This window comes from Amblyraja radiata, chromosome 11, assembly GCF_010909765.2.
Source record: "Amblyraja radiata isolate CabotCenter1 chromosome 11, sAmbRad1.1.pri, whole genome shotgun sequence".
NCBI classification, from domain to species: domain Eukaryota; kingdom Metazoa; phylum Chordata; class Chondrichthyes; order Rajiformes; family Rajidae; genus Amblyraja; species Amblyraja radiata.
In genome coordinates, this window is record NC_045966.1 from 63,654,825 (window position 1) to 63,681,275 (window position 26,451).

Genomic DNA, 26,451 nt, shown 5'->3' on the forward strand with positions numbered 1-26,451 from the left:
AGCACAGACATTGTGGGCCGAAGGGCCTGTTATATGTTAACCATGAGTTCAAACTAGACATCTCACTGGGCTGCTTCAGAGGGCAGATAAAAGTAGGATAGGAAAGGTTTAGAGGGATATTGGCCAAATGTGGACAGGTGGAAATAGTGCAGGTGGGGCATTTGGGTTGGCATGGGTATGTTGGGCAGAAGGGCCTGCTTATCTGCTGTATGACTCGTTGACTAAATCAGCGAACCAGGCGAGTTTTTAATCTCAGTCCCATAGTTTCATTGCACTTTTACAAAACTAGATTATTTATTTTCAGGATTTCTAAATTATGAAGTGAACAGATTCCTGTGGTGGGATTAGAACTGATGGTCTGGACTACTTGTCCAATTGCAGAACTGCTGTGTTGGCAAAGGGCTATCTGTTACATTTTGTACTCTGTACAAGCTTGCGGGTTTCTATATCTGATCTATTCCCTTGCCAGGCAGCCTACCCAATGAGTGAGCACAGGACAGTTTTGTAAGGGTTATTATGTGTGCTTGAACCTTGAATGTTAAGGGGCTGTCCCACTTGGGCGACCTAAGCTGCGAGTTTAGAAGTGTTTGCCCTGGACTCAAACTCGCAGCATGGTTGACATGAGGTCCTAGGAGGTCGTAGGAGGTGGCTGGAACTCTCCTTCATGCTCGAGGGAGGTTCCCGCCTACTCACGGCCTCAGCTAGGTCGCGGAAATTTTTTTCAGGATGTTGAAGAATTTTTCGTGAGTAAAATTTGGTCGGCATGGGTCTTTTTCACTCGTTGTGCAGTGGAGTGGGGTCGCTATTTACTTACAGGCAGTCGAGGGCAGCCTCTTAGGCAATCCCCTTCGCTGACCAGCCATTTTGATTGGCTCATCGGAGTTTCACGACCTAGGTAAAATGCCCGCTAAACTTTATTATACTTCTTAAAAGTGTCTCCACTCCTTCTCTCCCCTTCTCTCCCCTTCACTCCCCGGTCGGTAGATGCAGCTCGCGGTTCGGTCGATCCAGCTTGCGGTTTCAACGCAGCCGGTCGATCCAGCTCGAGGCTTTCCAGGCGAGTGCCCTCGAGCTTGAAGGTCGAAGGCACTCTTCTGGACTCACGGATTAGGTCACCCAAGTGGGACAGACCTTTGAAGATAAGATCAGAAATGTTACAGTACAGTTTGAAGCGCATGCACTGCATGGATTTTCACTGCTGGTACTGTTATCACATCTTAAAGTAAAATTTTGAACACTAATTATGGTTGTGTTGCTGAACAGTTTTTATGATTAGGTTTGTACCAGTAGAACAAATTGATCTTGTAGTCAATAGACAATAGGTGCAGGAGTAGGCCATTCGGTCCTTCGAGCTAGCACCGTCATTCACTGTGATCATGGCCGATCATCCACAATCAATACCCCGTTCCGGCCTTCTCCTCATATCCCTAGACTCTGCTATCTTTAAGAGCTCTATCTAACTCTCTCATGAAAGCATCCTGAGAATTGGCCTCCGCTGCCTTCTGAGGCTGAGAATTCCACACATTCACAACTCTCTGGGTGAAAAGGTTTTTCTTCATCTCCATTCTAAATGGCCTACCCCGTATTCGTAAACTGTGGCCCCTGTTTAAGAATAAAGGGTAGGCCGTTTAGAACGGACCATCTAGTCATATAGTCATATGATCATATATTATATTTCGTGTGCAATCCCTGAAGTTTGTCCTTTGCTTATCTTGGATGTGGACTCTGAGCATACTCTCTGAATCAGTGCACAACTGTTCTGAACTTTAGTCCAGTTATGTTATCTATTTCAGCTTTCCCTAAATTTGAGGCTTTCTTACTTTATTTCATTGTAAAGATTTGGCCACTGATTTATTATCCATCGTAATTTTCTTTGTGAGAAGATGGTAGTGAGCTTCCACTGAAATGTTTGTAGAATGTGAACTATACAGCCCATGATGACCATGGCAAACATGATGCCAAATTAAACTGACAATAGGGTGATTTCACGAAAGGTCACTGGAGCGTAGATCCGCACCCACGTGACCGAAAATTTTAACTGGAGTACATGCGTCACTTCCGGTACATGTTAGTGAATGGGAAAACACGCACTTTCACACCCGTTAAAAACATCGAAAACGGCCCGTTTTTGAGCTGCAATTAACTGTACCAGTCGGGGTGACCGTGAGGAACAGCTACCTAAATTTACAGTCCAAAAAAAAGATAGAAACTAAGGTAAATTCAAGAGGGAGCTGAAGGTGTCAAAACGGCGGAAGTGCTAGCGGACATTTGCCGTGGAGATTTAAAGATCCAAAATATCGGGAATTATCGCGTTTGCTCGCTGCATTTCATCAAAAGTAAGGCATTATTGACTTTTTATCTTTATTCATTTGTTATATGAAAAGTATTAAAAGTTAAAAATCCGTCAGTAAAATTGCAAAATCGCCCATGGTTCTCAGGTGGGTTTTAACATGCAAAATGAAAACGCTTCTGAAGCTCCATTTACCATTTAAATAATCGTAAACTATCAATGCGTTTTGAAATAAATTGATAAATGGGATAATTGTCAGCTGTTAGTTGGACAAAAGCAGGACATTTTATTATGTGCCAAAATATATTTCTCAATGTTTCTTGTTTAAAGCCTGCACAATCACCCAAACTACTTATTTATTTATTTATCATCTAATAACAGACAAGCCTGCAGCATGGAATGATGTCAACAATCCTGCTTGGGCACCCGCTGTGAGCAGGATAGACAATGTGCACAAGAACACCATCAACTTGCAGAGCTATAGACGCTTGAGCTGCAACCAAATCTGCTTTAATACTCTTCTTGTTGCACGTGCATGGCGTTCCCATTCCTTAGCTTGCATCTCAGTAAAATTTATTTCAAAACGGATTGATAGTTTACGATTATTTAAATGGTAAATGGAGCTTCAGAAGCGTTTTCATTTTGCATGTTAAAACCCACCTGAGAACCATGGGCGATTTTGCAATTTTACTGACGGATTTTTAACTTTTAATACTTTTCATATAACAAATGAATAAAGATAAAAAGTCAATAATGCCTTACTTTTGATGAAATGCTGCGAGCAAACGCGATAATTCCCGATATTTTCGATCTTTAAATCTCCACGGCAAATGTCCGCTAGCACTTCCGCCGTTTTGACACCTTCAGCTCCCTCTTGAATTTACCTTAGTTTCTATCTTTTTTTTGGACTGTAAATTTAGGTAGCTGTTCCTCAAGGTCACCCCGACTGGTACAGTTAATTGCAGCACAAAAACGGGCCGTTTTCGATGTTTTTAACGGGTGTGAAAGTCACGTGGGTGCGGATCTACGCTCCAGTGACCTTTCGTGAAATCACCCTATAGACAATGGGTGCAGGAGTAGGCCATTCAGCCCTTCGAGCCAGCACCGCATTCAATGTGATCATGGCTGATCATTCCCAATCAGTACCCCGTTCCTGCCTTCTCCCCATATCTCCTGACTCCACTATTTTTAAGAGCTACTTTCCAGAGAAGATTTTAACTTATCTCTTCTGCTTGTGTGATCCATATCCCTCCATTCTCTGCAGATTCAATTGCCAGTCAAAAGCAGCACAAGCATCTATCACTGTACAAAATAACATTTGCCCCACAATTCTTTAAACTTTACCCCTCTCAAAGATAGACCCTCTAGCCTTCAGCTTTTCCACCCTGAAAAAGATTCTGATGGTCTACCCAATCTATGCCTTTCATTCTTTTATAAACTTCTTTGTGAAAGATTGCAGCAGGATCTTGATCGATTGGCTGAGGAATGGTTGATGAAATTTAATACAGAGAAGTGTGAGGTGTTGCATTTTGGGATGTCTAACATGGGCAGGACCTACACAGTGAATGGTAGGACACTGGGGAGTGTTGTAGAGCAGAGAGATCTAGGGGTGCAGGTGAATGGTTCCTTGAAGGTGAGGTCACAGGTAGATAGGGTGGTCAGAAAGGCTTTTGGCACATTGGCCTTCATCAGTCAGAGTATTGAGTATAGAAGTTGGGTGGCAATGTTGCAGTTGTATAAGACATTGGTGAGGCCGCATTTAGAGTATTGTGTTCTGTTCTGGGCACCATGTTATAGGAAAGATGTTGTTAAGCTGGAAAGGGTACAGAGAAGATTTTCGAGGATGTTGCCAGGACTTGATGGTCTGAGCTATAGGGAGAGATGTTGAGTAGGCTGGAACCCTATTCCTTGGAGCACAGAAGGAGGAGGGGTGATCCTATAAAATCATGTGTATAAAATCATGAGATGAATAGATTAGGTAAATGCAGAGTCTCTTGCTCAGAGTAGATGAATCGAGGACCAAAGGCCATACGTTTAAGGTGAAGGGGAAGAGATTTAATAGGAATCTGAGGGATAATGTTTTCACACAAAGGGTGGTGGGTGTATGGAACAAGCTGCCAGAGGAGATAGTTGAGGCAGGGACTTTAACAAACAGTTTAAGAAACAGACAAGTACATGGATACGACAGGTTTGGAGGGATATGGGCCAATCGCAGGCAGATGGAATAGTGTAGCTGGAACATGTTGAGGGCAAGTTGGGCCGAAGGGACTGTTTCCACGCTGTATCACTATATGACTCTATAACTTCTATAAACTCCTCTTGGCCTCTGACATTCCAGAGAAAATCCAAGTTCGCTAGGCAGGTACGGTTATGATGTTCCAAAGACATTGGGACAAGTACATGATTGAGAGCTTCTGAGGGATAAGGGCCATGTGCAGCCAAGTGGGACTAAGTACATAGACATCTTCATGGCCATGCTTCTGTGCTGTATATCTCGAGGTGAAGCTTAATGGCCCTAATAAGTCCACTTGTGATGGTGGACAATTCAACAACAGCTGTTGGGCAGAGGGGCTCCAGGAACCACCCATTTTTTAACAGTGGCACAACTGAAACATTTACAAGCAGATTGCAGCACAGTGGCCTATTGGGTAAAACTACCGCCTCACATCACCTGCGATACACGTTTGATCCTGACCTCAGGTGCTGTCTGTGTGGGAAGTTTGCACATTCTCCCTGTGGGCTGCATTGGTTTCCTCCGGGTGCGTCATTTACCTCCCACATCCCAAGGGCAGCACAGTTGTGTAGTGGTCGATTTGCTGCCTTACAGCGCCAGAGACCCCGGATCACTATCAGCTTGGAGAAGGTGACAACAAAACATACAGAGATAAAATGTAATTGAGGACAATCAGACTGGTTGGAGAACTAGGAAGGGGGAGGGATAGAGAGAGAGAGGGGAAAGCAACCAAGCAAAATATGGGGTGCTGTTCTTCCATTTTGTGCTGGGCCTCACTCTGACAATGGAAGAGGCGCAGGACAGAAAAGTCATTATGGGAATGGGAGGGGGAGTTAAAGTGTTTAGTAACAGGGAGATCAGGTAGGTTTAGGCGAACGCCAGAGGAGTTCGGCGAAACAATCACCGAGCCTGCGCTTGGCCTCGCATGTCCGAGGAGTCCACACCTGGAACTGTGGACACAGTTGACGAGGTGCACGTGAACCTCTGCCTCACCTGAAAAGGCCATCAGTGTCCGTGGATGGAGTCGAGGAAGGAGGTATAGGGATAGGTGTTCGATCTCCTGCAGTTGCAGGGGAAAGTATCTGGGGAGGGGGTGGTTTGGGTGGGAAGGGACGAGGTAACCTGGGAGTTGCGGAGGGACCGGCCTCAGTAGAAATCGGAAAGGGGTGGAGATGGGAAGATGTGGCTAGTGGTGGGATCCCATTGGAGGTGGCAAAAATGTCGGAGGATTATGTGCTGTATGCGACGGCTGATGCAGTGAAAGGTGAGGACGAGGGGGACTCTGGGGGGGGGGGGGCCAAAAGTGGAACTGCGGGTTATCGAGGAGACCCTTGTGAGGACCTCATCAATGGTGGAAGAGGGAAACCCCCGTTCCCTAAAGAATGAGGACATCTCAGAAGTCCTGGTATGGAACACCTCATCCTGGGTGAAGATGCGGTGTAGAACAATACACTGGGGAATTACAGACAATGGGAAAATTATTCTGTTTGCAAAAGGCAGGACATGTTCAATCCAGATAATTAGTCCTGATTTTCGACGTAGTGGAAGGTTTTGTTTACAGAGCAGATTCTCTAATGGGGAGAACTTGACTCCTGGTGTTTTTCAGGAATCCGTACTGAGGCTCCAGCTGTTTTATTTACATTGCCCTCTATAATGTTTGCAACAAAGATCCATCATTTATTTATTTGTCTCTGTACTCCACTATTTGAGATTTGTGATAGAAAAAATCACATGTGGTTAAAGTGCACATTGTCAGATTTTAAAGGCCCTTTTTATACATTTTGGTTTCACCATGTAGAAATTACAGCTGTGTTTATATACAGTCCCCCCATTTCAGGGCACCATAATGTTTGGGACACATGGCTTCACAGGTGTTTGTAATTGGTCAGGTGTGTTTAATTGCCTCCTTAATGCAGGTATAAGAGAGCTCTCAGCACCTAGTCTTTCCTCCAGTCTTTCCATCACATTTGCAAATTTTTATTTCTGTTTTTCAACATGAGGTCCAAAGTTGTGCCAATGAAATTCAAAAAAGCCATTATGAGACTGAGAAACAAGAATAACACTATTAGAGACATCAGCCAAACCTTAGGCTTACAAAATCAACTGTTTGGAACATCATTAAGAAGAAAGAGGGCACTGGTGAGCTTACTAATCACAATGGGACTGGCAGGCCAAGGAAGACCTCCACAGCTGATGATAGAAGAATTCTCTCTATAATAAAGAAAAATCCCAAATGTGTCCGACAGATCAGAAACACCCTTCGGGAGTCAGGTGTGGATTTGTCAATGACCACTGTCCGCAGAGGACTTCATGAACAGAAATACAGAGGCTACACTGCAAGATGCAAACCACTGGTTAGCTGCAAAAATAGGATGGCCAGGTTACAGTTTGCCAAGAAGTACTTAAAAGAGCAACCACAGTTCTGGAAAAGGGTCTTGTGGACAGATGAGACGAACATTAACATATCAGAGTGATGGCAAGATCAAAGTATGGAGGAGAGAAGGAACTGCCCAAGATCCAAAGCATACCACCTCATCTGTGAAATACGGTGGTGGGGGTGTTATGGCCTGGGCATGTATGGCTGTTGAAGGTACTGGCTCACTTATTTTCATTGATGATACAACTGCTGATGGCAGTAGCATAATGAATGCTGAAGTGTATAGACACATCCTATCTGCTCAAGTTCAAACAAATGCCTCAAAACTCATTGGCCGGCGGTTCATTCTACAGCAAGACAATGATCCCAAACATACTGCTAAAGCAACAAAGGAGTATTTCAAAGCTAAAAAATGGTCAATTCTTGAGTGGGCAAGTCAATCACCCGATCTGAACACAATTGAGCATGCCTTTTATATGCTGAAGAGAAAACTGAAGGGAATTAGCCTCCAAAACAAGCATAAGCTAAAGATGGCTGCAATACAGGCCTGGCAGAGCATCACCAGAGAAGACACCTAGCAACTGGTGATGTCCATGAATCACAGACTTCAAGCAGTCATTGCATGCAAAGGATATGCAACAAAATACTAAACATGATTACTTTCATTTACATGACATTGCTGTGTCCCAAACATTATGGTGCCCTGAAATGTGGGGACTATGTATAAACACTGCTGTAATTTCTACATGGTGAAACCAAAATGTATAAAAATGGACTTTATTAAAATCTGGCAATGTGCACTTTAACCCCATGTGAATTTTTTCTATTACAAATCTCAAAGTGTGTAGTACAGAGGCAAACAAATAAATTTTGGGTCTTTGTCCCAAACATTATGGAGGGCACTGTATAATTGACTTGATAAAGTAGAAATCGCTTCGAACTATGAAAAGCATTATTTTGAGCAATATAGATTGAATTGCTAAAGAAACATATGTTTTGCAATGGAGCTGGGGCAAGTGGATTTTAATGTAGCTAAATTGAGATGATCCATTTTTGATTCTAAAAATGTGGAAAGGTACATTTAAATGATCTAAAAAAAACAACGGGCATCTGGAAGGATAATTTCCGTGCCCTATATCTTCATTATTATAAATTGAATAGATTTAAAATAGCAATGTTAATGAAATATTGGTTTTAATTTCTAAAGCATAAGAATATGAAAGGATCAAAGTTGTGGTATATCACACAAAAGCTGAGAGACAATATCCAGAGAGCCATCAGCAGTTCTGTGCATGACACCTCGTGTAAGGTACACTGGCCTAGCTGGGCGTGTGACACAAAATACTGAAGTAACTCAGCAGGTCAGGCATGAGGAGAAAAAGAATGGGGGACATTTTGAGTTGGGACCCTTCTTCAGACCTTCTGCTTGGGAATATGCTAGGTTTTACAAAATGATACTTGTAAACCAAGGGATAAATAACGATATATAGAGAAACTGTGCAAACTCTTATTTATTCCCTAGAATCCGGGGTCATTTGTTGCTGATATTTCAAGATATTTTATTGGATTAATTTTCAAAGATAAAGATAGTTTGGTCGAATATTAGTTTTAAATCTGTGATTGATGGTAGAAACATGGAAAAATAGGTGCAGGAGTAGGCCTTTTGGCCCTTCGAGCCAGTAGCCCTTCATGGCTGATCATCTAAAATCAGTACCCTGTTCCTGCTTTTTCCCCATATCCCTTGATTCCTCTTGGTCTCTTTTATGAAACTCTTTTATAGGGCATAGACTATCCTTCCAGATCTGCATTTTTTTGTTTAGACCATTTAAACATACTCTTATGCCACAGATGTTTGAATGGCTTGGACTAATGAGCTTCCACACATTCCTGTGCTTACATGTTAATTGTGGATCATGCCCATTAACAATGCAGTGTGTTTACTGTGGAGTATATGGTGTTCTGGTTGCAGTGTTTTTTCTCAGTGTGGATTTTCAGTGTTTCTGTTTTGTTTCAGTGAGTACTACTTTAGCTTGGACAACTTGGAACGAGACTTTTTCCTGAGAAGAAAGATGGATGCAGATGGTTTCCTGCCAGTCTCATTGATCGGAGGCTTTCATCGAGTCCAGGCTTTAACCACCGATGTCAACCTTATCTTGGAGGTCATTACATGTTTACGCCTCTCATCTCCCCCTCATTTTTAAATAATTGCATTCACACTATGTCTTAGTTTGAAAATTAGGAACACCATCTCCCCATCTATCTCACTCTGAAGATCTGTTGGGTGTTGTTCCCAATATATGACAGAATCATAACTGCACCGATCCTTTTGGTACTGGTGAAAAATCATGGAATCATAACAAACTTGCCCAATCAAGTCCAAGCTGGTTGAGAAAGAGCTGCCCACCTTCCAGCACTGGGTCTGCCACCTGCAGATCACAGCTTTCCAAGTATACATCCAAGTGCTAGCAATCTGTGAGTTTCTGTCTCTAGCGCCCTGACCTTTCAGGCAGCAAGTTCCACACTGATTTATTTTGTGGTGTGTACATTTCTAGACTAGAAATGTAATCACCCTCTTAAATTCAGTGCTTTGGCTACTAAAGGGAAACATCCATATATACCTTTCAATCACCTGTCCTAAAGTCTCCTGTTCCTCCATACATCTCACACTGTGTATTCCCTTGCATGATTGAGCAGAAATGTAAGAGTACAAGGGTCAAGAGAACAGCAGGTTGGGTCTAAAATCAGCACAGTTGCAGTAAACAAATGGTAATGATTGATGGGTGTTCTTGTGACTAGAAGACTGTGACCTTTGGAGTTCTGGAAGAATCAGTACCCAGACCCTTGCTGCATATCAATGATTTAGATTTAACTGTTGGGAATTTCATAAAGAAGATGTGCAGGAAAGGAGTTCATAAGTTCTAGGAGCAGAATTAGGCCATTTGGCCCATCAGCCTCTGCATTACATCCTTATTTTTGTATTCCAGCCCTCTCGAAATAAATGCTAGCATTGTGTTTGCTTTTTAACTACTGATTCGACTTGCATAATTAACTTTTGGGGTAGCTTGCACTGCCACTCCCAAGTCCGCAAGGTGGCGCAGCAGTAGAGTTGCTGCCTGACAGCAAATGCAGCACTGGAGACCCGGGTTCGATCCCGACTATGGGGGCTGTCTGTACGGAATTTGTACGTTCTCCCCGTGACCTGCTTGGGTTTTCTCCGAGATCTACGGTTTCCTCCCACACTCCAAAGACGTACAAGTTTGTAGGTTAATTGGCTTGGTAAATGTAAAATTTGTCCCTAATGGGTGTAGGATAGTGTTAATGTGCGGGGATCACTGGTTGGTGCAGACCCGGTGGGCCTAAGGGCCTTTGTCCTCGCTGTCTCTAAACGAAACTAAACCTCCGACTTCTGGATTCTCTACCTTTTAGAAATTAATGTACACCTTTATTCCTACTACCAAAATGCATGACTCCATACTTTGCTACACTATATTCCATCTGCCACTTTTCAGCCCACTCTCTCAACCTGTCCAAGTCCTTCTGCAGCATCCCTGCTTTCTCTACACTACCTGCCCCTCCACCTATCTTCATCTCATGTGCAAACCTGGCGACAAAGCCTTCAATTTTCTCATCAAAATCATTCACCTACACAGACTGTTAGACTGTGGGCAAATATACTCGTCAGATGGGCTGAAAAGTATCAAATATAATTCCCGAAAATTAAGGCATATTATTTAATAATATTGAAAGGTATGGAGGAATAAATACACTTTGAAGTGTGGGTCTAGAAATTCTTAAAGGTAGCAGAGCTAGTTAGTAACAGTTAAGGCACACAGAATACTTTCCCTTATTAGTTGAGACACAAAGTATCTGCTAGAACTCTAGGATACAGAACTATTTGGATATAGAATTGGCATCATGGAGGGAAGCAGAGGGTGGTGGTGGATGGGTGATTTTCAGACTGAGACCTGTAATGAGTGGTGTACTTCAGGAGTCTGTGCGGGGCCCATTGTTTGTGGTTTCTATCACTGATTTGGATGAGAATGTAAAAGGCATGATTAAGTTTTCAGATTACATCAAATAAGTGGTTTCGTAGACAGTGAAGATGATTATCAAAAATGTCAACAGGCTCTTTGCACCCAGGCAACCTCATTAGACAATCCCTTACTACCATAATGCTCTCCCTAATCAACAGCACAATGCTCCTTCCCCTATTGGCATTATTGTTTTTGAAACAGAGGATGCTAAATCACTACTTACTTGAGGTGTATAACATTGAGAGGCAAAAAGAGTGAATAGCAAGGACCTGTTTCCATGACAGAAAGATTAAGAATCAGGCACAGATTTAAAGTACTTCACAGACGGATCAAATGGGAGATGAGGGAACTGTATTTATCACAGGATGGTGAGTGTACAACTCACTGAAAAGGTCAAGGCATAAACCCCATCATCTTTAAGCAGCTCTTTGTTGTTGCATACTAAAAGAAAACATAAAAGATAGGATCAGGATTTGGCTATTTGGCCCCTTGTGCCTGCTCCACCACTCCATATGATCCTGGCCAATTATCCATATTTAGTACCGTTCCATCTATGAACCTCGAGCCCAAAGAAAAACATCCAGCTTCATCATGAATATATTCAATGATTTGGGTTCAACTGTTTTCCACTTTCTTATCCTTTCCTCGGTCTAAACGGTTAATCCGTAGACATGACCGTTGATCCTGGCTATCAGGCACATCGCTGATTTTTAAATTTTCTCTAACCCTTGAGTTTCAACTTTGTCTGAAAGGTGATAAAACCCTTCACGTCCCTTTTCATCTCCTTTTTCATTTCCATTAACCTGTTCAGTTCTATCTCTATACTTGCTATACTGCTTTCTGCAGTTTTGCACTCATCGAAACTGGCATAACCTTCGTTTCCTTGCCTTTTCTGCACCTTGTAAAAATAAATCTGTGTTTGGGATTATGAAGCTCACTCTCAGCCGCCAGACCTGGGCCCTGCTTAGAGCACCTGAGCTGTGTGACTGGTCTTGGGATGGCCCTGTTTGTGAAATGTACACATTTATACAGGACTAAAACAGCTATTGTATTTTGGGAAGTTAAACCAGTGTAGCACTTTCGCGGTCGGGACACAGTATGCCCTGTGAAGATGGTTATCAAGAATTCCAGCAAAATCTTCATCAGCTGAGTAATAATGAACCATTTGGCCGACAACTCTTCCATGCTAATCAAGTTGCCGAACTGAGCTAATCCCATTTTCCTCTGTTTGGCCCTTTCCCGTAAAACCTTTTCTATCCTTTGTGAGCTGTTGCATTTTGAGAGGTAGCCAAACTAGGGCAGGACCTTCACACTAAACAGTGGGGCACAGGAGAGTGTTGTAGAGCAGAGAAGCCTCCGAGTACAAGTACATAGTTTCCTGAAAGTGGCAGTCCAAGACTTTATTTCTTGGCGCACAAGGGTGATCTTATAGAAGTCAATCAAATCATGGGCATAGGTAGGGCAAATGCACAGAGACTTTTTCCCCAGGGTAGTATGTTTGTGAGAGAGGAAAGATTTACTAGAAACCTGAGGGATAACTTTTTTCAGACAGAGGGCGGAGAGTATTTGAAACAAGCTGCCGGAGGAAGTGGTTGAATCAATAACATTTAAAAGATGTTTGGACAGGGACGGATAGGAAAGGATAGGAGGAATGTGGGTCAAACGCATGCAAATTGGACTAGCCTAGATGAACATCATGAACCAGTTGGACCAAAAGCCTTGTTTTCTTGCTGTATGGCTCTGTAATGAGCCCTTTGGCCAACCTTGTTCATGCTAATCATTGCCTGACTGACCTAGTGCCATTTCCCTATGCTTGGCCTATAGCCCTCTCTCCTTGTCCCTGTGCAAATGTCTTTGAATTATACCCACCCCCACCACTTCCTCTGGCTGCTCTTTCCATATACGCACTGCCATCTGTATGAAAAACTTACCCCTAGGGTCCCATTCCCCTCTTGCCTTAGATCTATACCTTTAGTTTTAGGCCCCTCCACCCTAGGGAAAAGATTGTGACCAGGACCTTATCTTTGTCCCTCATAATTTTATATACCTCTATAAGGTCACCTGTCAACCTCCTATGCTGCAGGGAAAACAGCTCCAACCTAATCAGCTTCTCTTTGTAGCTAAAGCCTCCAGTCCCAGTAACATCCTGATGAATCATTTCCAGCTGGGCAACCAGAATTGCACCTAATACTCCAAATGTGGTCTCGCCACTCTTGTACAGCTGCAACATTGCGTCTCAATGACTGACCAATGAAGGCAAACATGGCAAATTACTTTTTCACCACCCTGTCTACCTGTGTTGTCATTTTCGGGGAACTAGCTGCTTGTACTCCTAGTGGCCTCTGGTCTCTCAGTTGTGCAACTCTCTCCTGGGCCTTGCAGGTTTCACCCTGGTTTAATTGCAATACATTGTATTGTCTGAATTGTATTCCTTATGCTGGCCTTGGCCCTTTTCCCCAATTCATCTCGATCTTTTTGTACCCTCCTTCACCAAACCACCAGACCTGGAAATTTACTAACTGTATCAAGTACATTCTGATCCAAATTGTTATTGTATGTGACAAACAGCATTAGAGCACATGGTATTGGGGGTAGGGTGTTGACGTGGATAGAAAATTGGTTGGCAGACCGGAAGCAAAGAGTAGGAGTGAACGGGTCCTTTTCAGAATGGCAGGCAGTGGCGAGTGGAGTGCCGCAAGGCTCGGTGTTGGGGCCGCAACTGTTTACCATATATATTAATGATTTGGAAGAGGGAATTAGGAACAATACTAGCAAGTTTGCGGATGACACAAAGCTGGGTGGCAGTGTGAACTGTGAAGAGGATGTTAGGAGGTTGCAGGGTGACCTGGACAGGTTGAGTGAGTGGGCAGATGCGTGGCAGATGCAGTATAATATAGATAAATGTGAGGTTATCCACTTTGGTGGCAAAAACAAGGGGGCAGATTATTATCTCAATGGGGTTAGGTTAGGTAACTGGGGAGGTACAGCGAGACCTGGGTGTCCTTGTACACCGGTCACTGAAAGTTGGCTTACAGGTACAGCAGGCAGTGAAGAAAGCTAATGGAATGTTAGCCTTCATAACAAGAGGATTTCAGTATAGGAGTAAAGAGGTTCATTTGCAGTTGTATAGGGCTCTGGTAAGACCACATCTGGAGTTTTGTGTACAGTTTTGGTCTCCTAATTTGCGGAAGGACATCCTTGTGATCAAGGTAGTGCAGCGTAGATTCACGAGATTGATCCCTGGGATGGCGGGACTGTCATATGAGGAAAGATTGAAAAGACTAGGCTTGTATTCACGCACGAGATTGATCCCTGGGATGGCGGGACTGTCATATGAGGAAAGATTGAAAAGACTAGGCTTGTATTCACTGGAGTTTAGAAGGATGAGGGGGAATCTTATAGAAACATATAAAATTATAAAAGGACTGGACTAACTAGATGCAGGAAAAATGTTCCCAATGTTGGGCGAGTCCAGAACCAGGGGCCACAGCCTTACAATAATGGGGAGGTCATTTAAGACTGAAGTGAGAAAAAACTTTTTCACCCAGAGAATTGTGAATTTATGGAATTCCCTGCCACAGAGGGCAGTTGAGGCCAAATCACTGGATGGATTTAAGAGAGAGTTAGATAGAGCTCTAGGGGCTAGTGGAGACCAGGGATATGGGGAGAAGGCAAGCACGGGTTATTGATAGGGGACGATCAACCATGATCACAATGAATGGCGGTGCTGGCTAGAGGGGCCGAATGGCCTCCTGCACCTATTTTCTATGTTTCTGTATTTTCTATGGATCCAGATCCGATCCCTGCAGGTTTCTGCTGGTCACAGGCCTGCAATCCGATAAACCACTGTGCATCTTCTGACTCCTACCAACAGGCCAATTTTTATATTCATTCAGCTAATTTCCCTGGAATCCCATGTGGTCTAACTTTGCAGACCACCCTCCCATGAGGGACCATGTCAAAGTCATTACACAAGTCCACATGGATAATGCCTACTGCCCTGCCCTCGTCAATCCGCTTGTTTGCCTCTTCAGGAAATTCTAATTTGTGAGACATGATTTCACAGACAAAGTCATGTTAACTATTACCACTCCTTGCTCTGGTCAGTTAGTTTTTGTAGCCTAACATGGGCTTTTTACCAGGTTGTGTTGTTTTGTTGCGCAGGCTTTGAAGGACAGCACTGAGGTGGAAGTGGTAGATAAAAAAATCCGAAAGAAGGAAAATCCTGCGAAATGGCCTCTCCCGGAGACAGATTTCACACGACTGCTGAACTGCCCAGAATTCATTCCTGGGCAGACGTACAAAAAACAGACAGGTAAGGTTAAGATCAACACTGGTTTACTTTAACAGTGACTAGTTAATGTGGGGTTTAATGGAGGTTGGGATTTAGGACTGGTTGGCTGGTAATCCAATTGGTAAACAATTGACATTTCTGCACTGTCATTGTTTTACAGAGCATTTCTTCCTCTCACACTTGCTCTCGCTACTTTCAGAATCAGCTCCAGGTTCCCCGCAGGCTGGCAGTGCGGCGAGTTCGAAGACTGAAGAACCCAGTAACTTGAAGACTTTGCCAAAAGGACTTTCCACCAGCCTCCCAGACTTGGACTCTGACACATGGATCGAAGTGAAGAAACGACATCGGCCAGCTCCAGCAAAACCAAAGGTGAGTCTCGGAGTCTCCAACACCTTCAAGCTCTGCCCTTTCTGGGTCTAGTCGCAGCCATCCTGGGCCCACTGACCTGCTGGGTCCCATTGTGGTTTTCCCCTTGTCAACTCCTGGCCCTCTCAGCCCCAGACATATTTCCATTCTTTCTATGTTACAATACTGGTGCAGTTTATATTCAGCATCAACGTTCTGAATGGGTCTGGCTGTGGCTGATTTATGCTATTGAGCTCGTGAATTTAAATACATCGTTCCATTTCCAGCTGATTGGTTTGGGAATCAAAATTATTTTAGGAACTTAAAAGCTGGACCGCGCTAAGTGGCTGCGATATCTCTGTAAACGCCCAACTAGATCATGACTGTCCAATGGGGAAGAAAAGTTGCCATCCTTAATGGGGAGAAAAACTCAAGGAATATTAGCTGCACGACAAATAAGAGTCAGAGATACTGATGGTGAATGGATTTCAGAATGTGTCATTGTTTTACAAGGTTAATATAGAGCTGCCAAGGGGGTCTAGTGCTCCCAGTTCTAAACCATTATCACCACTACACCTCAAATGCCATCTACTGATATATTTGTAACAATGCAGAGGGGATATTTCAGCAAGATACAGAAGAAAACAAGCAGGGTGTTGGAGTGGATCTAGCAACTGAACTGCTGTATTCCTCCCACCCTTTGTGTTTTCCTCAAGATTCCAGCAACTACAGTTTCTTGTCGACTAACCAAATGTTTGTTGTTCCAGCATTGCTTGCTTGCTGCTGTTAAATGTATTTTATCTGCAAACTCTGAAGTGAGTTGAGGGTATAGTATACTACAGTACAGCAGTGATATGTCGGATCTCTGTTTCAGAAGTCCGAGGAACCCAAATCGCAAGTATGTTTGAAGCCAGAGCAAGAGGAGCAGGAGGAGCTGGATTTCATGTTTGATGAGGAGATGGAGCAGATGGTTGGGCGCAAGAACACATTCACCGACTGGTCAGACGAAGACTCCGACTGTGAAATTGATGATCATGATGTAAACAAGATTCTAATTGTGACCCAGACCCCCCCATATCTGAGGAAACACCCTGGTGGGGACAGGACAGGCAACCATGTCTCCAGGGCAAAGCTTACATCTGAGTTCGGCAAGGTCATTAATGATGGTCTGTACTACTATGAACAGGATCTGTGGAAGGAGGATTATGAGCCTGAATATGCAATGATAAAGGTAATTCAGTGGGTCTTTGGTGAATGTGGAGCATTAAAATTGCAAACTATGATCAGCGTTTCAGAATTGTTTCACTGTAAAAGCTGTTTCTTGCTAAGATTTATTGTTGGCTTTTCTGTTGGGCTGAAACCTCCACTGTTACCAGTCCTGTTCTACTATAAGGTCACATCATTTTCCACCACCACCAGAATCGGCCAGTATCACCTTCGTTAATAGTCTGGGTCTGCTGTTTACAAATTGGTGAAGGGACTGAAGTGTGCAGCACAGGTTGTCCCCGAGTTACAAACAGGTTGCATTTTTACCAACATTCCTCATTTGACTGTCCATAAGTCAGAAAATATGCAAAATCAGTGTCTTAAACATACCTCTGCAGTATTGTAATGAATTACACCAAGGTCTTTAAGATTGATATGAAAGAACAATTATTAAAAGTGGAGAGAGAGGATGCCGGTCATAGAAAGAAGTGTATATACATACATCAGACTTAGAGATATCATATTCTGAGAGTTGGCCTGTATGAGCAATGTCCATAGGTGATGCATTGGTTACCCAGGGACTATGCAGTTTCGGTTATGTGATGGGATTTGAGGAGGGAAGGTTGAGGAACTGTCCTCATTGAAGCTAGGTTTGGAGGATTGCTTTTTACCTGTGAGGTCAGAACTCCCCTTCAAACTGTTGCCATTGTTTTGGTTGATTCGGCACCATGTGGAGAGCGTGCATGACCCAGTTCAGTGTACATTACACACACCTGCTGTGCCCTTTTCACAGTGACTGGTTTCATAGATTAACAAAGAGTTCTGCTAAAAACATCAATGGTTGAATGTTCCAGATATGATGGTATCTGATACTAACCGGGAATTGCCAGTAGGTCATTTTTGCTTACTTCACAATTGTCATTTGTGTTTTATCCTCGTGTTACATTCACCCGTGAAAACCTGACTGAAGTGGAACCACAATATAAGCTAGGGTGCATTTGGGGTGTTCGAAATGGATGTTACTGATTGACGCAGCACTCCAATCAGGATTTCAATTCCTGTGAAAAAGGGCAGTGGTGGAGCTGGTAACTTGAAGGGAACGTGCAGAATCAGTGAGATCAGGCGGTCAGGGTGATCTCTGACGCTTCACCCCCCCCCCCCCCCCATGCTTTGTTTCTTTGCCCCATATCTCCCTCTTCCACCCTCCCTCACCCCTCCCTTGCTTTCCTTCCTGCCTCCCACCCCGTCACTCCCCTCCCCTACTCCCCTTGCAGCATGGTGGCGCAATGATAGAGTTGCTGCCTCACAGCGGCAGAGACCGACTACTGGTACTGTCTGTACGGAGTTTGTACATTCTCCCTGTGACCGCGTGGGGTTTCTCCACGTGCTCTGCTTTCCTCCCACATTCCAAAGTCGTACATGTTTTTAGGTTAATTGGCTTTGGTAAAAAATAGTTAAATTGTCCTTAGTGTTGGATAATGTTAGTGTACAGGGCGATTGCTAATTGTTATGGGCTCGGGCCAAAGGGCCTGTTTCTGCACTCTGTCTCTAAAGTCTAAAGAATGATCCATCTCGGCTTCCCTCTGTTAGACAAAACAGCTGTTAATTCCATTCACTGCCATGACCTGCGTGGGTTTTCTCTGGGTGCTCTGCTTTCCACCCACACTCGAAAGACATACAGGTTGGTAGATTAATTGGCTTGGTTAAATTGTCCCTAGTGTGTATGAAGGATAGTGTTAGTGTATGGTGATCGCTGGATGGCAGACTAGGTGGGCCGATGGGCCTGTTCCTCACTCGCTCCCCTCCCTGCCACCCCTGGCTCCCTATTTCCCTCCCTCCCTCACAATGCTCCCCTCCCTCCCTCTCATTGATGCTCTCTGTACCTTGCAGCAAGAAGTGGAGAATTTCCGGAAGCTGCACTTGATCAGCCGCGAGGAGTTTGACAACTTGGCACCGGAACCTCCCGTCGATCCCAACCAAGAGGTTCCTCCTGGACCTCCCCGGCCACAACAAGGTAAGCGTGTGGATTCTCACAGTTCTGCCGCTATCGAGCTTGCTTAATAATGGCAGCGACAAACTGGCAAGAGCTCACTAACTGTTTGACAGTTTTGTTGACTGGAGCTGCCTGCAGTGTTTTCACTGGTGGGTAGAAAGCCACTTACATTTATGGGCCTGTCCCACTTAGGCTATTTTTAGGTGACTGTTATAGTCGTAGCAGGGGTGTCGCCGAAAAATCAGCGACTGGACCCCACTTCGACAAATAATTTGAAATAGAATCATACTTTAACAACAACAAAAAAAACCAAGTCAGCACCGGTGACAACCTACGTCATCCTGGCGACAACCTACGACAGCACCTATGTCAGGAGAAGTCAAGCTACGCTCATTGGCGTCAAACCCACTGTCGCCAATAAGTTTGGAACATTTCAAAATCCACCGGCGACCAGAAAAATGCGACTGAGGAGACTCCACGCGACCATACAGGCGACACCCCGCCGACCATGTTGCCTAGTCGCCTTAAAAACTGCCTAAGTGGGACAGGGGCATTACTTTCCTCCACCATTTGTAACTCCAGAAGCAGAGACATTGTGCGTTTGGAAGCTGTTGCACATTAACATAATTTGCCAAAGTTGACTCTGCTTTATTACACATTCAATGAGTGTCTGGTGCGTGGGGGTAGAGGAGGAGTGGGGACGACGGCGGGTAACATCATGGCTGGGAAAGGAAGTGGTGAGAAGGGCAGTCGAGGGAGTGGCACAGCTGCCAGGTAGTATGGATTTTACGTATTTTGTACGGAAATGCGATAAGAATACTGATGTACGATTTTGTGTTGTTAAATACGGATTTTAAATACGGGTTCAGTTCAGTCTGAAGAAGGGTCTCGACCATAAACGTCACCCATTCCGTCTCCAGAGTCGCTGCCTGTCTCGCTCCAGGTTTAAACAGAGTGCTGTCTGTTTAACGCGTGGGAATTTAAACAAAAAGCTGTCGGCTGGAGCGCTGTGGGATATAAATATAGCGCTACCGGCTGGAGCGCTATGGGTTTTAAACAAAGCACTATGGGCTCTACTTATAGTGCTATGGGTCACAGACTGTTCAGAAAAACTCTCATATAACAATGAGTCTTTGGAATTCTCTTTGAGCCTTTGATTATTTTTCAGGCAATGGTAGAATTCTGGATAAGCCTAGTGGTGAAAGGTTACCAGTGGAATTGCAGTTACATCGGAAATGACCTTGATTTTACAGAACGGTGGGTGGGCTCAAGGGGAGAGAGGGAGGGGTGGAGAGAGAGATAGAGGGAGCGAGGGAGGGGTGGAGAGCATGGCAAGAGGCAAAGGAAGGGAGGGAGAGAAAGATGGAGGGGGAGGGAGAGAGGGTGGGTGGGAGGGAGGGAGGGAGAGGGGAGGGTAGGGAGGGAGAGAGAGAGGAAGGATGGACAGAAGAAGGAGGGAGAAAGAGGGAGTGAGGGAGGGAGAGGGAGGCTTCCAAAAGGGCTTCTTCATCATCATCTGGTGCTAAAAGCAGGAAGCAGCCGTTCAAACAGCAGTATACAAAGATGGCAATGAATGCACTGTCAAGTAAGGTGCGTAGAAGACATGTCAATTGGTAGCAAAGTTATGCATTCTTGTACTCTTACATGGGTATGACCGCACACAAAAAAAACCCATTTTGTTCAGCAAAATGGCACCGCGTAAAAATACTGATTTCCTCAGCAAAATTCTGATTTTCTGGTACTAGAATACTGAAATGCTCTGACAAAACTCGGCAGCTCTGGAGTGAGTCCAATCAGCACGGCACCCGTTTGACCCATGCGTTAGAATAAATCATCACCATCCTGTAACATCTCTGGGTGTGTGCCAGAACATGTCAAAAGTACACAATTCTAAAACATGATCATCAAAAGAATTACAAACATATAAACATCTTGCACAAGCGCGGGCCATTGAGTTTGTGAAGGTCTAAAGAAGAGCTGTCCAATAAATCCCAGTATTCTGCTCTTTTCTCATTTTTCCTGGGCCCTATGATGCTTTTTTCTCTTTCTGGCATTGTATTTCAGATCATAACAGCTCCTAAATCTTTCTACACATTTCACATTGTCCTTGTGTCAATTAGGTTGAATCTGTGGATGGACTTTAGACTTTACGTTTAGAGATACAGCACGAAAATCGATCCTTCGGCCCACCTAGTCCATACCGATCAGTGATCACCATCTAGCACTATCCTACACACTTGGGACAATTTACAATTTTTACTGAAGCCATTTAACATACAAACCTGAAAATAGACACAAAAAGTTGGAGTAAGTCAGTGGGGTAGGCAGCATCTCTGTAGAAAAGGAATAGGTTAAGTTTTGAGTCAAGACTGAGCTACTCCAGTTTTTTGTGTCTATCTTTGGCTTAAACCAGCATCTGCAGTTCCTACCGACAAACATGCAAACTTGTACCACTTTGGAGTGTGGGAGGAAACCAGAGAACCCGGACAAAACCCACACGGTCACAGGGAGAACGACAAACTCCGTACAGGCAGCACGGAGTACCTAAATGGGGACCAGTTCCCAAATAGGGAGAAAATCCAGAAATCAGAGGCACAAAGGGACTTGAGAGTGCTGGTGCAGGATTCCCAAAAAGTTAATTTGAAAGTTGAATTGGTAGTAAAGGAAAGCAAACGCAATAATAGTATTTATTTCAAGAGGGTTAGAACACAAAAGCAGGGATGTCATGCTGAGGCTCTACAAGGCGCTGGTCAGGCCGCATTTGGAGTGTTGTGAGCAATTTGGGCACCATATCTGAGGAAGGATGTGCTGGCTCTGGAGATGGTCCAGTGGTTTACAAGAATGATCCCAGGAATGATTGAGTTAACATATGATGAGCGTTTGATGGCACTGGAATTTAGGATGAGGGGGAACCTCATGAAACTGAATAGTGAAAAGCTTGGAAAGAGTGGATGTGGAGAGGATGTATCCATTTGTGGGAGAGTCTAGGACTGGAGGTCATAACCTCAAAATTAAAGGATGTTCCTTTCGGAAGGAGATGAGGAGGGATTTCTTTAGTCAGAGGGTGGTGAATCTGTGGAATTCTTTGCCACAGAAGGATGGAGGCCAAGTCAATAGATATTTTTACGGCAGAGGTAGATAGGTTCTTGATTAGTACGGGTGTCGGGGGTTATTGGGAGAAGGCAGGAAAATGGGGCTGGGAGCGAGCGATACGTCAGCCATGATTGAATGGCGGAGTAGATTTGATGGGCTGAATGGCCTAATCTGAGGAAGGACATTATTGCCATAGAGGGAGTGCAGAGAAGGTTCACCAGACTGATTCCTGGGATGTCAGGACTGTCTTATGAAGAAAGACTGGATAGACTTGGTTTATACTCTCTAGAATTTAGGAGATTGAGAGGGGATCTTATAGAAACTTACAAAATTCTTAAGGGGTTGGACAGGCTAGATGCAGGAAGATTGCTCCCGATGTTGGGGAAGTCCAGGACAAGGGGTCACAGCTTAAGGATAAGGGGGAAATCCTTTAAAACCGAGATGAGAAGAACTTTTTTCACACAGAGAGTGGCGAATCTCTGGAACTCCCTGCCACAGAGGGTAGTCGAGGCCAGTTCATTGGCTATATTTAAGAGGGAGTTAGATGTGGCCCTTGTGGCTAAGGGGATCAGAGGGTATGGAGAGAAGGCAGGTACGGGATACTGAGTTGGATGATCAGCCATGATCATATTGAATGGCGGTGCAGGCTCGAAGGGCCAAATGGCCTACTCCTGCACCTAATTTCTATGTTTCTATCACTTATGACACATATTTAGGATCGGACCCAAGTCTCTGGCGCTGTAAGGCAATAACGTTACCGCAACACCCCTGTGCTGTCCTGTGCAGGTTTTGAAACTGCTACTGGACCCATTTTGAAATGTTGGCACAGTTGGTAATACTTGGGTTACAAGTTTCTTGGCAAGGATATTATCGTGCTGGAATTTCACCAGGGATAGAGTGAAGAGTGGAGAAACTAGGCCTGGAGCAGAGGAGGTTATGAAAGGACATCCTGAAAGGTGCATTAGTGTTTGAGGAACGTAAAGGAAGAAGGAAACTGTCCCAACCGATCCAGTCTCCTCATAACACAACCCCGCGAATCCCGGCAACATCCTTGTGAATTTTGTCTGCACCCTCTGTAGCTTAATCTCATCTTTCCTATAGTATGGTGACCAGAACTGTACACAATACTCATCGTCGTTCTGTACACTTGTATGAAGTTCCAAATATTATACCCAATTAAGGCACTTTCAACATTTACATTTAAAAGGCATTTGCCCAGGTACATGGATAGGAACACTTTAGAGGGATAAGAGCCTAATGCAAGCAAATTGGTCTAGCTTGGGGTAGGCACCTTGTATGACATGGACGAGGTGGGTGAAGAGCTGTTTCCATGCTGTAACTGTAACGTTAAACACCGGGAACGCTTAGAATTTGCGAATGGCTCTCAATATCAGTAAATCCAATGAACTGATTGTAGACCTTGGAAGAGGAAGGATGAGGACCCACAATCCTGTTTACAGAGCTGCCAAGTAGTACGGATTTTCCGGATTTTGTACGGCAATGCGATAAGAATACTGATGTACGATTTTGCATTATTAAATACGGATTTTAAAAATCCGACCATAGATAATCGTAACAACGAGTCACCGCAGTACCGGCCAAAGTGCAGCTGAGGATCGGCCCGACTTCCTGTTTCATTAACATACCACTCGCCAATGGAAAAGTAATAACCCGGTGAAATTGACTGAAGAAATTTCTGCTTAAAAAATGCAAGGATATAAAAAGTCATACTGTATCTCTAAAAATTATCTATACTATTACTAAAACTCTCATCTTGACCACTCTGCGTTGTTTTTAAATTTGCACAATACACGGTACCCTATATCGCTAGGATTTTTTTCTAGCTCCAAGCGCACCAAGTTTTGTTCCAATTGGTGGAATATTACAAAAGTTATGAAGGTTTAAAAAATCGTGAGATGAGCAGATTGGTCTTCTCACCTGTCAGTCACCATGAAGGTAACGCCCCTCCCGGGGGCAAGGAGAATAAAGCCCCGGAGGCCGGGCGTGAGTCAGTCAGCCCGGAGTGAGTGAGAGTTGAGTCCAGAACTGTGAGTCCAAGTCAAGTCAAGTCAAGTTTATTTGTCACATACACATACGAGATGTGCAGTGAAATGAAAGTGGCAATGCTCGCGGACTTTTGTGCAAAAGACAAACAACCAAACAAACAATAAACACAATCATAACACACATATTCTTTTACATAATAAATAATGGAAGGAAAAACATTCAGTAGAGTTAGTCCCTGGTGAGATAGGCGTTTACAGTCCGAATGGCCTCTGGGAAGAAACTCCTTCTCAACCTCTCCGTTCTCACCGCATGGCAACGGAGGCGTTTGCCTGACCGTAGCAGCTGGAACAGTCCGTTGCAGGGGTGGAAGGGGTCTCTCATGATATTGTTGGCTCTGGAGTTGCACCTCCTGATGTATAGTTCCTGCAGGGGGGCAAGTGAAGTTCCCATAGTGCGTTCGGCCGAACGCACTACTCTCTGCAGAGCCTTCTTGTCCTTGGCAGAGCAATTCCCAAACCAGATGGTAATGTTCACGGACAAGATGCTTTCCACCGCCGCTGCGTAGAAGCACTGGAGGATCCTCGGAGACACTCTGAATTTCCTCAATTGCCTGAGGTGGTAAAGGCGCTGCCTTGCCTTACTCACGAGTGCTGAGGCGTGTGATGCCCATGTCATATCCTCGGAGATGTGGACTCCCAGATATTTAAAACAGTTCACCCTATCCACAGGATCCCCATTAGTGCGTGAACAAGCCATTAGTGCGTGAACTGTGAGTCCACAAGCTGTGGGTGAGTGAACTGTGAGTCCACAAGCAGTGAGTGACTGAACTATGAGTCCACAAGCTGTTAGTGAGTGAACTGTGAGTCCACAAGCCGTGGCTGAGTGAACTGTGAGTTCTCAAGCCGTGGCTGAGTAAATTGTGAGTCCACAAGCCGTGGCTGGGTGAACTAAGTCCACAAGTAAGTCCCTGAAGGACATTTGCAGTGAAGGACTCGGTGTTCTGGGATAGCAACATTGAAGTTGGTAGGGCATTGTTACATCATAGCTGGTAAATGCCCAACAGCCAGTGCAGATTTGAGAGAAATCCTTCCCAAAGTGGGGTTTTGTAAACTTTTAAATGTCACTTTAAAACTTTTAAACCTCCCCCACTACATCCCTCTCCTTTTAACAATGTAAGAAAACTCTCATAGCTTGTTGATTGACATCCCATTGTGTTGTCATTGTGGGCTGGCGAAATGTTCACGGCAGTGTATGTAAATGAGATCCCATTGTGATTGGAGGACTGTGAAATGCCATTGTGACATCATCACTGGAAGCTACCAGAAAAGTCTCACTCTCACAGTCAGTTATTATAGACATTAGACAATAGGTGCAGGAGTAGGCCATTCGGCCCATTCGAGCCAGCAATGTGATCATGGCTGATCATCCTCAATCAGTACCCCGTTCCTGCCTTCTCCCCATATCCCCTGACTCCGCTATTTTTAAGAGCCCTATCTAGCTCTCTCTTGAAAGCATCCAGAGAACCTACCTCCCCACCGCCCTCTGAGGCAAAGTTCTCAAAGTTGGCTTTTTTAAACCTTTAAATATACGTGAAATATAACATCAAATCTGAAGGAAACTTGACAAGATGGACGACGGGAAAAAGCTGAATGAGGTTCTAAAAAATCTTTAGTGCTACTGTGTACTGTTTTGGAGTAGAGACAATCTCAAACACACACACGCACACACGCACACGACGAGACTTTAATAGTATACTAGACCAAGTGGGACCGTCCCCTCAACGTGCGGTTGTGGGGGGCGTGCGGCATCACACATACACTAACCACCCCCCACATACACTAACGACCCCCCTTGATATTAATATTATTCATTCGCTCCTTTTACCCCATCCCCCACCCTATCCACTCACGCATAGCCCCCAACTCGCGGGCGCGGCTAGAGAGGGAGGGGGTAGAGGGGGCAGCGACCTCCCCACCATGCGCCGACACGAGGACCCCGGGTGGTCGTCGACCAAAGGACTGCGAGTTGGGCCACCGCAGTCTTCAGCTATGATCTTTGGTCTTCAGTCAAGGGCCCGACTTCATCTCCGACTGCGTCTTTTGAATAACGGGGGAGGAGGGAGGGTTGGGGGGTGACATCACTCACAGCGTGGTGTTATGTTTGTCTTGAAGCTGTCGTGGCACTGTAATTTCCTGAAAAGGATTATTAAAGGAATAATCAATCAATCAATCAATCAATCAGCTCCAGGAAAAAGGCACGCAGACCCATTGTGACGTCATCAGCGAATGGCAGTCGTTTTTAAATTCAGTTTTGTCAGATTTTTGAACATTTTCATTAATATCTCGAGAAATAAAGCATTACATTTTCAGATAAGGCAATTTTGGACTCCGGGGGAAATGTCTGCCGGAATATGTAAAAATGTTACCGTTACGGCGTGGTTTTTTCGAGAAGATGTGATCTCACACACACACACACACACACACGATCAGAGTTTTATAAGTATAGAGATAGATAGATATGTGTGTGTGTACTTGTGAGTGTGTGTATATATATATATACACTGAACTTTTTCTCGTTTA

General features: G+C 44.4%; 1 protein-coding gene across 3 annotated transcripts in view; it reads left to right on the plus strand.

Annotated features, from left to right (window-relative positions):
• The window catches only part of larp1 (La ribonucleoprotein 1, translational regulator), a 147,561-nt gene that overhangs the window by 87,176 nt on the left and 33,934 nt on the right, over positions 1 to 26,451 (plus strand). For 2 of the 3 annotated variants that reach the window (XM_033030026.1, XM_033030028.1), the window contains exons 9-13: positions 8,915 to 9,059; positions 15,099 to 15,249; positions 15,428 to 15,597; positions 16,448 to 16,804; positions 18,670 to 18,793. In XM_033030026.1, the coding sequence (XP_032885917.1) occupies positions 8,915 to 9,059; positions 15,099 to 15,249; positions 15,428 to 15,597; positions 16,448 to 16,804; positions 18,670 to 18,793 (947 nt within the window). The remainder of the gene's footprint in view (positions 1 to 8,914; positions 9,060 to 15,098; positions 15,250 to 15,427; positions 15,598 to 16,447; positions 16,805 to 18,669; positions 18,794 to 26,451) is intronic. The other variant, XM_033030027.1, reaches the window with a different exon arrangement.